The 12,426-nt window shown below is 30.9% G+C and overlaps 2 protein-coding genes across 3 annotated transcripts in view; one reads left to right on the forward strand and one right to left on the reverse strand.

The window, feature by feature from the left end:
* LOC105678766 (carboxypeptidase N subunit 2-like) overlaps positions 1-12,055 on the reverse strand; it is a 54,519-nt gene extending 42,464 nt beyond the window's left edge. The window contains exons 1-2 of one of the 2 annotated variants that reach the window (XM_067348852.1): positions 10,833-12,055; positions 10,539-10,579 (exon numbers count right to left, since the gene is read on the reverse strand). The gene's annotated coding sequence lies outside the window, so the exon portion shown is untranslated. The remainder of the gene's footprint in view (positions 1-10,538; positions 10,580-10,832) is intronic. The other variant, XM_067348853.1, reaches the window with a different exon arrangement.
* On the forward strand, positions 49-10,266 carry Hydr1 (phospholipase Hydr1). The gene is made up of 8 exons (XM_012378380.2): positions 49-2,290; positions 3,444-3,839; positions 6,933-7,102; positions 7,242-7,452; positions 7,873-7,985; positions 8,123-8,357; positions 9,396-9,561; positions 9,629-10,266. The coding sequence occupies exons 2-8, from the start codon at positions 3,738-3,740 to the stop codon at positions 9,796-9,798; spliced, it is 1,167 nt and encodes a 388-aa protein (XP_012233803.1). The 5' UTR covers positions 49-2,290; positions 3,444-3,737; the 3' UTR covers positions 9,799-10,266.
* Positions 12,056-12,426: the final 371 nt, after the last annotated feature.

The following is a 12,426-nucleotide window of genomic DNA, read 5'->3' on the forward strand; positions in this document are numbered from 1 at the left end:
AATTGCGTCGATATAACTGCGATGCAGTTTTGAGATACTCATGCTAACAAAATATAATCTTTGTCGTCTTTATGGATATTTTTGATAAATATTATTAGTAAACAGATAATTTGATGTAGTATTGTGCAAGGATCCTTTCAAGATGCGATGTCTCTGAGCGCGCGAAATTCCGATAAGCTGATTGATAAACTTTAAACCTTTGCAATTCAAATATTATAGTAGCCTTGACATTTTTGTATTAAGATTTTCGTCTCCAAATGACCTCAGGAATCTGCCACTAACGGGTGATACGGTAAGTCTAGGACACTCTGTATATATAAATTTTAAACAATGTAAAGTATGAACACTGCATATAAATTATGCATAATTATTTCCAAGTGCCTGACATTTTGTGATCAAAAAGCTGCATCATAAAAAAGTTCTCTTAACAATTTCTTTTTAAACAATAATTATTTTCAATAATTATTTTTTAGAACAATTTAAAAACAAAAACAAAGTTTATGTCAAAGTAATCCCAATTTATGATAGCAAAAGCATTTTCCGATTCTAATAAAAAAAGCTACATTATAGCTTTAATCGACTTTAATTTTCAGTAATTCAATTTTAATGCCATCTACATAAGCCTTCCTATTTCTCCTAAAAAATACCCGTATTATTCACGTCACTGAGGTATCTTAACTAGCAGGTGGTGCTACCGCGCGCGCAATTGCAGCTACGGAAACTGCAGATATAAGAGTGATAGCGTAACATAGATCGTACGCATGACGATTTCAGTAATGTCGCGCGAATAACCACGCGATGCAGTAGTAAGTAGGCAGCGAGACGCCGTGATTATTCGTCATCGATCGCACATAGAATCGTCCTGACCTCGAGGGACGACCGCGACACGGGCGCAGTCGAGGAAAGCATGTATTGTCCTTAGTGAAACTACCAGTGCAAATATTACAGCGTGTGTGCATGTTTCACTCGTCTCGATCCGGCGTGCAAAGTTCACATTGTCATCAGAACCGTATTTATTTTTGTGAAATCATAAGTGCTTATAAATATTTTATAATTGCATAAATTTAAATGGAAATAAAAACTACAACAAGAAGATGCAAACAATAAGCATTTCTCAAATAATATACGTGTGTTTGATAAAATATTTATTGAGTTACAATATTATTTTCAATACAATATTGAACCAATAAATAATTCTGTGTTTTATAATTATTAACATCCATAAATCTATATATAAAACACAATTTTTAAATATTTCTCTCTTGCTTTTTTCTTCATTTCAAGAATTGTTAATTATCAATGTCAATTACATTAAAAAAAACAATTTTTTCTTCTTTTACTGTATTGATGTACGGATATATTGATATGGATTTACAATAGTATATGCTTGATTAAAATAAATAAAATGATAAAGTTTTATATAATTTTCTGTAATAATTTACTTGATTTTGCAATAATACAATTTATTGAATAATGCAAGAAAAGTTCTAGCTAGCACCGAGTGCATCTATAAGTAAATACAGCTCTGATGCGCTTAGTTACGTAATAGTCCGTAGCGTACTGTCATGCATGCGTAACGGCTATGCCGTACACGTGTGCTTTTAACGTGTACTTTCGTGATTTTGTGTGAGATGATCTGATTTGATTTTTTTTTGTCATGAATCATCATAAATTAAAATACATGAATATTATGTATATAAATAAACTTTTATAAAAACGATTATTCGCGTACTTGGTGTTTGAATAACTAATTGTAAGTAACAAACTACCGGAAATATGTCGCTAGTTATCGAATTGTTAAATTTTGTAATTATTATAATTATTGCTATTATTTAACTAATCCTTCTATCACTTTTCATTCTTCTCGCTTAATATGCTCATCTTATTCTGAATTTTATTATAAAAGCATGAAGTTGTTTATAAACAAAAATATAATAAATGTACCGCGATAAAACTTTCGCGCATTTCTTCGTTATTGTTCATTTATATTTAAAATATATAAAATACAAATATATGTTAGCTAGAATATGCGTTTTCCATATCTATATCATACCGAAACTCTCGATTTGTGTTTATTATTATTTATTATCTTATGTAAGTAGTAAATTTACTACTTTGCAGTGTCACAAAATAGCATTAAATTGTTTATCATTATAACCCATACACACGTGTCCTAGATAACAGTCAGAAAATCTACTATATGACTAACATTTTAAAACTGCATTAAAAGTTACGCAATGATACGTGTTCGAGAAGTTATACGTGCTTGAAAAAATTACAAACTAAAGAGGTAAGCTTGAATAATATAAATAATATAAATAGTGATTAGTGAATGTGCATAAAAATGCTGTAATAAAAAATTTTTTTTATCGAAGCATAAATTACATTACAATTTCTTTTACGCACGTATTGAGTACAATGCAGTTCTTTTTTTTGGAAAAGATTATAATTTTCAATCTCATGACAAAAAAGACTTTATATTTGATATCCTATAAAAAAAAATAAATTTGTGTAAATGTAACAAAAATCACCTCGTCATAAGAGAAAGTTATGCGTTATTGTCCCATGTATATCTAGAAATATTGCAGATAAGCAGTGTTATCAGAATAAGGAAATATTCTGCAAGAATTAAAAATAGTGCTAGCAAACGAGGATCAGAGGCTAAAACTGGTTGTTTGTTGCTTGTTTTTCTGCTTTATTTATTTCATGAACAAACGTTTCGGTCAATACATCTGATCATCTTCAGTGTGAATGATATTTACAATATGTATGATTACTTATGCTCCAACTTGTGGAAACATGATTTTAGATGTTATATTATGTCTTTTATAGTCAATCTTTGAGAATGTGGAACGAGATCGCACCTGGATGTTTTCCACGTGTTTTAATCGAATTGTTGCGACTGTCACTGCACGTGGAAAACATCAAGATGGGATCTCGTTCCACATTCTCAAAGATCGACTATAAAAGACGTAATTAATATAATATCTAAAATCATGCTTACACAAGTTGAAGCATAAGTAATCATACATATTGTAAATATCATTCACACTGAAGATGATCAGATGTATTGACCGAAACGTTTGTTCATGGAATAAAACAAAAAAAAACAAGCAATCAACAGCTAGCTTTAGCCTTTGATCCTTGTTTGTTAACTAAATTATTTTTTTATAAACGTTTTTTTAAATGCATCTTATTTTCTGCATTCAAAGAGATGACTATATTTTCTATTTAAACGAGAATAGAAAAAGTCAAGTAAAACAACAAAATTTAAATAAAAAATATTTAATATAAATTTATTATAAAAGAGATTAGTGTAAAATGCATTGTAATAAAATAAAATGCTTACTGAAACAAATTTTTTAATACCAGCATTTATCTTAAAAATTTCCCACCGAATACCGCTGCTGATAACACTTGATAACACTGCGCATGTGCGTTAGAGCGGACTTGTTCGCGCGTAGGTAATCACAAACCTAGGATGCCTTGTGCTATCTCGGCTCTGCTCTATTGGCACTGTTCGGCCGATTAGTCAGCCGGCCGGCCGTCCAATTATTCGTACGGCATGCGCGCGGCAGTGAGGCTTCTTTTGCCGGCTTTCGTTTACGACCATCGCTCATTAACTGCCGGTTATCTGCGAGCAAGGTCCACCAGCGCCTCGGTCTGAGCCGTCGTCAGTATAACTTGCCTACGCCAATTCTATCGAAGACCTCTATCTGATAATCACGCACGCAACAATGCTGCATCTCTTCGAAAATATTCTGTACATCCCAAAGCTGTATTATGGTGCACTGCTGGGCATTGGCTTCTGTATCTATTATCTCTGCGAGGTCGTTAAGGTGAGTAAAGATAGCAAAATGTACGTTAAAATCACTTGAACTTTTCGCGCCACTAATTACTAATCCTGTTCGGCAAAAGTTGTTACGTCACGAGATAAATTTCGAAAATAATCAGAACTTCCGGCTAATCGCGATAAGGAAATCGCGTCTATCAAGGAAGTTTGGATAATTTAGCGTATTTTAATGTTGTATGACACATAACTTTGCAATATAACGTTTATCAAAAAATTAACTATGCACATATCGCGCAAATTACGTATATCCGTTTTCCGGTGAACAAAAACTTCACCTTTAATTTAAATACAATTACCGTAATAAATTAAACATGAATGAGCAGCAAAGATACATAAATACATCGACTTTTATACCATCTTTGAGCGACAGTTAAATAATCAAAAATAATGCTGCATGTACATAGTGGTTTGATGAAATAATTATATGAGTGCATTGCTTCATTATCATAAAACATGGCAAAGTGACGTTCACTGTTTATGCGTCTTTGCATGGTATCGTAATTGCACACGGAAAAAAAAATTTTTACTATTGTAAATCATCGTCGTATATTGGATGTGACAGCAACAAATTTTCGCTATCATAACTAATTTTTCAGATTATTCAATATATTGGCAAAATTTGTTTTATTGGTAGAATAGACAAATTTTACTCATATTTATTCCAGCAATTTCTTTTCCGTGCAGGCACGTGTACATTTACGTCAAACATATTAACATTTTAAATTAAAATTTGAATAATCGCGAATCAAACTGATCGTATTTAAATGGCATTCATATATTTATTCAAAGTTATTCAAAATTTCTTATTCTTATTTTTCATATTCAAAAGTGTATTGGACAATGTATTGTCCGTGAACAAAGTGTTCACGGTTTCTTAATAAATAAGAATGCTAAACTTAGTATTTAAATTGTTGAAAAATGAAACAAGAAGTTGAAAGCACAATAAATTATACAATATTAAATTAATACATAAAAAACAGTTTTGTATTTTTTATTCAATAATCATGATACACAAATAGCTAAATACGATATGTTTGATCCGGAAGAATCACCAAAAATATAAGCAACATTAAATGTACGTACATAAAACTATTTTCCAAAGCGTGAGAATAATTACGTTTTGATAGAGTAAGATCCCTTGACATCGACACCAAACAACAGAAAGTTGTTTCGCACTTAATAATGCGTGAAGAATCGATGAATCTATCTACACGCAATAAATTCTAAAATGGGGTGACTTATCGTTATCCCTCATAAACGCGCGCGACGCATTCATTGACTAACGAGCTGGAGCAATACAGTTAAGTAGTGTCAGCTAACAGCAGCTTTTATATGCATCAACATTTATTTGCCCTGAATAGAGAACTAATCTTTACGCGAAATTAAATAATTTGCCTGTCCGTAAACTTGACGACTCGATTGTACGACATTACGTGGTCTGACAACGAAATTCGTGGACAAAACTTATTGAAATTGAAACAAAATTTATTTATTCAAATTAATATTACCGCAACACACACAACACACATAATAAAGAGATTTGATTCCACTTTTACTCTTACTTTTACTTAATATCATCTTCTTCAAAGAAAGATTTTTCATCTTACTCCAAGAAGTTCTTGAAATTCTCTTTGATTAAAGTACAGTCAATCACGATATCAGTTAAAAGCTTTTTAACATAACAAACATTTATATCGTTTGAAAACAACAGCGTCATTGTTTCTGTTATTGTATACTTTATTGCATCTCCAGTGTCTTCAAGTACAAAAAAGTTTGTCTGCGAATTTAATCGGTACGGACGAAAATAGACACTATCCGAATATGTTACAATGCTATTAGTTTTAGATAAAATTCAAAAAAAGTTCGGCGGGATTTCCGCGATATACGTTTGAACTGTCGCATGACTCTCCACAGGCGACATTAGTCACGAGGAGATATGCATTTATTAATCTGACCTTAAAACTCCGAGGCATTTCCCTGCACATAAAATACGTCAGCGAATGCGCGCATGCAGGTGAAGTAACAAGCGTGAAGCAGTTATTTAATTACATTAAAAAATAATGTAATTAAATTATAGACCGTGTAATTCTAATGAAAAGGTTGTGTTCTATGTATAACAAAATAAGTTTTATAAATATATTGAAACAGTGTAACTCGTGAATAGCAGAACATTTAATATGATCGTGATATTACTAACTGATGTAATTATAGTGCAGAATTAATATCAAAATTTTGTTTATATTAAATGCATACGTACGTATTGTATAAATTTGCTGTGAATGCTTCTTAATTTGTCATAAAAAATATTAAACAAAAACAAAATGACATCATGATATGCTTTGTATCAAATGCAAATATTTAAATACCAAGTTACTAAAATTCTGCGAATTTAATCGGTACGGACGAAAATAGACACTATCCGATTTTTATTAATTCGCGGATAAAAGTAAAGTCAACGGTCTTAGTACGAGATAAAAGCAAAGCACTTGTTTAAAGACATGAATGAAAAGCATTTTCTATATTCATGAATAATTTTTTGCCTTCTGTACGAAACAGTCATCTTGTACTTTGAAATATGATCGACTTCGTAATAACAAATAATCCGTTATCAAATAACTAGTAGAAATCATTACTTTTTTCTTCTATATTTAGAAATATTTCAATTTTAAACATAAATAAATATTTCAAGTATCTTCATTAATATTTCGCTAATAAATATTTCCTTCGATAAGTAAGAATAGAAGACTTTGGTTTACAAATATGACCCATTGAAACTCTCATTAATTACACCCTTTATATTAATGAAATCAATAACAAGTGATGCATTAATGAGAATTAATTGTATAATCATGACATTATAATTACATTGTAATGACACGTATACATCTATAATTAATATAATTCATCTGGCAGTTCATCACAAATAGCTTCAATAAATCATATGACGATCGCATATATCGATTAATAATTAATATTCATCAAAGTTAACTATTTATTAAATAGGATAATTCAGCCCTAATTAAGCAACTATATGCTGTTACTCATGGTACATCTCTCTTATGTGCTATTATGATTCCAGACACCTTTATTAGTTTGTGCCGATGGACCATTCCGCTTATTTTTGGAAGTAAATGTCCCGCTTGTACGAAATAAATTCTGGCCGACATTATGGTGCTTCGAATCGCGAGCACAAACTATTATGGCCAGCATCTTAAGATCTCGAATATGGCCACTTGTCGAATATCGCAGGTTAGTACTGAGATTAGAGAAAATAATAAATAAGGCAGCATTACTCATAGAAATTATGTAAGAGCTACTCTAAATTTGCAGTATCAAGTAACACTGTCTCTATATATTGTTATAATAATATCTCTATATTATTATTAAGGGAAATTTTAACTTTGTCCGACGGAGGCGAAGTGGCTTTAGATTGGGCCGAAAAAGATTGTTCCATTACTTCGCCGATCGTTATCATTTTACCTGGTCTTACGGGCGGTAGTCAAGCGGAATATATTAAGTGCCTAGTGTCAGCCGCGAAAAAATGTGGGATACGATGTATGATTTTCAACAATAGAGGTTTAGGCGGAATGACACTCAAGGTAGAGTTAAAAGCGCGGTTGTGTTAACTCACAAAAATATTCTAACAATTAAATTTACTTCAATTAAATTCACAGATTTATTTTGTTTTTATTATAGAATAATCTTTTTCACGGACAAAAAGTGGATATACAGTTATTTCTTAGTATGTCAAAGTTCAATAAATTAAGCTTCGAAGCTACAAACAATAACATTTTATTCTTTATTCAATTTTAAACTTTATTTTAATAAAATTTAATAATAAATGATTAGTAAAAATATTTGAATGTTATACGTCAAAAAGTTATTAAAAAAATAATGTTTAATCAAATTTTTGCTAAAAATCGATCAAAAATCAGTATATATCTACTATATATTTACTTTTTGTCAATTCGAAATTGTTTTCTGTATGACGAAAAATCTATTTATTTTGTAACTTTCAGACCCCGCGAACATATTGCGCTGCAAACTACGATGATTTAACTGAAGTTATAGAACACGTGAGAAAACTTTATCCTCATGTACTCCTGGGGGCAACTGGAATCTCTATGGGAGGGTAACGATCATATTTTCTAATGATAATTAAATTAAATCTCGTAGTAATACAAGAGTAAATCTCTATAATGCTTAGAAATGAATACTAATGTATGATATTTTCGCGCATTGTACATATTTTTCTTCTGCCACATGCAGGTTGATCCTAGGTAATTATTTAGCGCAAGAAGGCTTAGCAGCAAGAAATAAATTGAAAGCATGTCTTATTATTTCGGTGCCATGGAACGTGTTCGCTGCAACGAAGAACACCGAAGAAAATTACTTTAATCTAATGCTGAATAAGTATCTAGCCGGTAATCTATGTCGCACACTACAAAAATATAAAACCTCTGGCGTTAATTTCTTCAATGTGGATATCGACACAACTCTTAAGGTATATTTTTGTTAAATACAGATATATATGATTACTCAAAAAAAAAAAAAAAAAAAATTGCTGGCACAGCAAATTTACGTTGTGTAGTAGAATATGTATTATTATATGTACATCAAAAAATTTGTTACAGTCACTAAATTGATTGGCTGAAAATAATTTTGCTAAACTTGCAAATTATACTGCTATTATAACAAAGATTTTATCTTGCCATCAAAATTTATATTAGCAACAACACTTTCGGCAATAACAAATTTAAAAAATTTTTACAATATCATGCAAACATCGTACGTTTCTATCTTTCGTAAACGTATTATCGTTTTTATCAAAGTAAAATATTTTCGAAATCTAAAATTTTTTATGAAGACAAAAGTTAACTCTTGTGTTTCTCGATTTAGTTCTTATTTTTGCTGCTTTACGTAAAAAAAAAATTTTTTTGCTATCACAGCAAAATCGTTGAAAATCACATTGATTTGCAACCACAACAAAAAATGTATTTTTAACAAATGTTAGTGTAGTAAAATTATAGCTGCTAATAAAAAACATTTTGTTATAATTATGACACTATAATTTGCATGTTTAGCAAAATTACTTTTAACCAATAAAATTAATATTTGTAAGAAATTTTACTGTCCGTGTAATAAATAACATATTTTGCTACGACAACATAAAATTGCTGTGCTAGCAAATTTTTTTCCATGTACAGAATGTTACAAAAAAATATATTATACATTGATAAATTTCTTGACAAATAGACTTTAGAGTATCAAAATAATCAGTAATTAAAACAGATATTAATTAAATTAAAGATTATAATTAGTGATATATTTGTGACATGTAATTTAATATCATTTTCCTTGTAACTTTTTGATAGATAAATTTAAAATTTTTAATTAAATAAAATTAAATTAGATATCAGTTAAATTAAAGATTAATGATCGATATCTGATGATATTTGCGACATGATTTGATATCGTCTGATTATTGTCTAACCAATTGATAAGTAAATTTTACTCATGCTTGAATTACTATGTCTTACAGAGCCAAACAGTAAGAGAATTCGATTCTAATTTTACGACAAAACAATTTGGATACAATAACGTCGAAGAGTATTATCGAGATGCTTCGTTGAACGACAAATTGCATCTGATCGAAGTTCCAACATTGTGTCTTAGCGCCGCAGATGATCCATTCCAGCCAATACAAGGTGTGTATAATGTATAATGCGATAAAATTACCTATGATGGCATATTAATTTTAATATAATTTTTCAGCAATACCTCTGAAGGAAATAAGTAAAAGTAAAAACGTGGCTGTAGTGGTAACATCACGTGGCGGTCATATTGGTTTCCTAGAAGGCGTTTGGCCGATCAAAGACGAGCAATATATGGGCAAATTCTTCTCGCAATTTTTCGCGGGGATGTTCACTAGCGATTTCGACTAGCACAATGTTTAACGTAAACGTGAGAATCGAGAAACGGTATCGTAAACGTCAACGTTGACTGACTTACTATCATCTGGTATCAAGAGATACATGCTACGATATCGTTTAATTTTCTTCAAGTAGATTATCAAAGTCAGGCGAGAGAAATAATGCGGCGTGCCGCTTAACTGTTTGCGTTGAGCGCGACTGAACAATGACGAGAAATAATCAAAAAACAAGAAAAAAAGGAAACACGGAAAGAGAGAGAAAAATAATAGCAATTGTAATATTTACTCTAGTATAACAATTTCTTATCATTTTTATATGATACTGTAATGTAATACTTGGGATTAAATAGTTGGACATTAGATTCGAATGTCTACTTTGTACAAAACAATTATATAGAAAATGGATTATTGTTCACTCACATCTTAATAACACAATTGTATACTATTTATTTATACCTTAAAGACAATATCGAAACTTCAATATTTTTTTTTCTTCTCATTTTTCTTTTTCTCTCACTTCCCTCCTTACCCTGTTTTCTCATTACTTTACATTTGCCTAATCACCTCAGTTGAGAGACAACGACGAGTTAATCTTTGCATGTGTTTACGTTTCACAAAAGAGAAAAACTTAAGTGCATATTAAAATCCCTACCACATTTTTCTCTCTTCTAATAATCTTTGTAATAGCAACAAGACAGCAGATAATATTTTACATAATTACGCAAGTATAATATAATGGATAAATTCACTCACCGGTCGTTGTACTCTAGCTAAATACGCTTTTTCAGCTATACCTGAAAAAAATTAAACTATATTTTAATTTTTGTAAATTAACAAATATTTTGTGTATATTGATTATTACATATTATTTATTTCTATTTTTCTTAATAGTGCATGCACACAATAATTATTTAAAAATTTTAATAAATATTTAATGTTTTAATAAACATTTTAATAAAAATCTTTAAATATTTAACAAATTGTAATTCTATATGTTTGAATTGCTATAATTATGTATATATTTAAATTAAGAATAATTGCACTTACCAACTAGAGTATTGCAGTGTGCTCTATCCTTTGCAGATTCCTTCTTAGACTGCTTCGCATAATCTCCAATCGATGAATATTGGAAATCAGCATTATTGTCAAATGACAGTCGGTCACATTTTACTTTCACAGATTCACATCGCGAACTTTCACATACGAAACGCGAACACGAAATGAAATAAGCTTAAAACGCGTCCATGCATTTTATAATCTATTCAACGTTACTTATTTCAAAAGAACGAGACAAACAATAATTGTTTTCTTGGCGGCCATACGAAGGTCATGTTACATGATATATTAACTATTTGACAAAGTGAATAATTTTACTCAACAAACAAAATTTTTGAAATATTATATCTCATTAAAAAATATGAAAAAAGTCAAAAAATAAAGATTCCTTTATTTTTCGACTTTTTCTAGTATATCACAAATTGTTATGACATCAAAATTTTTGTACTCACGGGATTGTGAAGAATTCAATTTAAGGTACAGATTGACTTTCGCGTTCCCGCCATTAATCGCGAACACCCGCGGCAAGTAACACAACTTCCGTAATCGTCTGTTATTTTAATCGGCACTCCCGATACAAACTCGTTTTTTACTTTTCAATAAAATACTTGCTTTATTGAAGATCCACGCTCTGCGTTCCGAATCGAATATGATGAAGACACGCACAATTGATTCTTTACAGCTCCTTGTAGAGTTCACGTTGCACTTTCTGCACTCACAAAGAAATAAATATAAATAAACGTTATAGAGAAAAAGAAAAAAAGATATACAAAATTATATAAAAACCTTGCAGATAAGAACATCCGCATTTAAGTGTTATTGCTACATACATTTTATTTGAATAATCACATAGCAAATATGAGAGTGGAATATTCTAATACATATAGAACACACACAGCATAATACACATATAAATAAGATATAAAATATAATACCTGTTGAAAAGTTTTCTTGTGAAAGCACATATGTATAAAACACACGATATTATAATAATGATACATCAGTCACGATAAATTTCGGCTCCAGAACCACAACACTTCCCCCTCTTTCTTGTCTCGCGAAACAAGATAGAAAAGGAGACACACGTTGAGGCGCGATAGATTCTATAATCTATGCACACAGCAATTGATGAGAGACGATCAGTGTCTGTCTCCTTCTACTCCTTTTCCTCTTACTTCACAAGACAAGAAAGGGAAGCGCGTTGCGGCTCCGGAGCTGAAATTGACGATGCCTGATATACATATATACGCAATATTCAACGAGCTACATTCAAACGTCTGAAATTTCACAAAACACTCGCGACAATTTCTCGCGGCCGGACTCACGGCACAAAACAACGATGTTAACCGTGAACAGACGCGGCAAATAATACATTCCGGCGCTCTCCCGTAACTTTAATCGATACTTCCAACAAAAATTCACATTTGCAATGCACTTTTAGCAGATAAAATACGCGTGATCCACTTATAAATATCAATCGCAACGAAACGTTCTATTTGCAGAACGATGGCAATGCAGTGAAGTATGTTTTATTCACGCAATTACCACCATTCGAAATCTGCTTCGAGAATCGCAATATCAAAGG

Source organism: Linepithema humile, chromosome 2 (genome assembly GCF_040581485.1).
Source record: "Linepithema humile isolate Giens D197 chromosome 2, Lhum_UNIL_v1.0, whole genome shotgun sequence".
Classification (NCBI taxonomy): domain Eukaryota; kingdom Metazoa; phylum Arthropoda; class Insecta; order Hymenoptera; family Formicidae; genus Linepithema; species Linepithema humile.

Bases quoted from the DNA above. Each gene is read 5' to 3' on its own strand.
- Hydr1 (XM_012378380.2), top strand. From the start codon at position 3,738: ATGCTGCATCTCTTCGAAAATATTCTGTACATCCCAAAGCTGTATTAT. The intron at 3,840-6,932 runs GTGAGTAAAGAT...TTATGATTCCAG, and splicing joins ATCTCTGCGAGGTCGTTAAG to ACACCTTTATTAGTTTGTGC. The intron at 7,453-7,872 runs GTAGAGTTAAAA...TGTAACTTTCAG, and splicing joins TAGGCGGAATGACACTCAAG to ACCCCGCGAACATATTGCGC.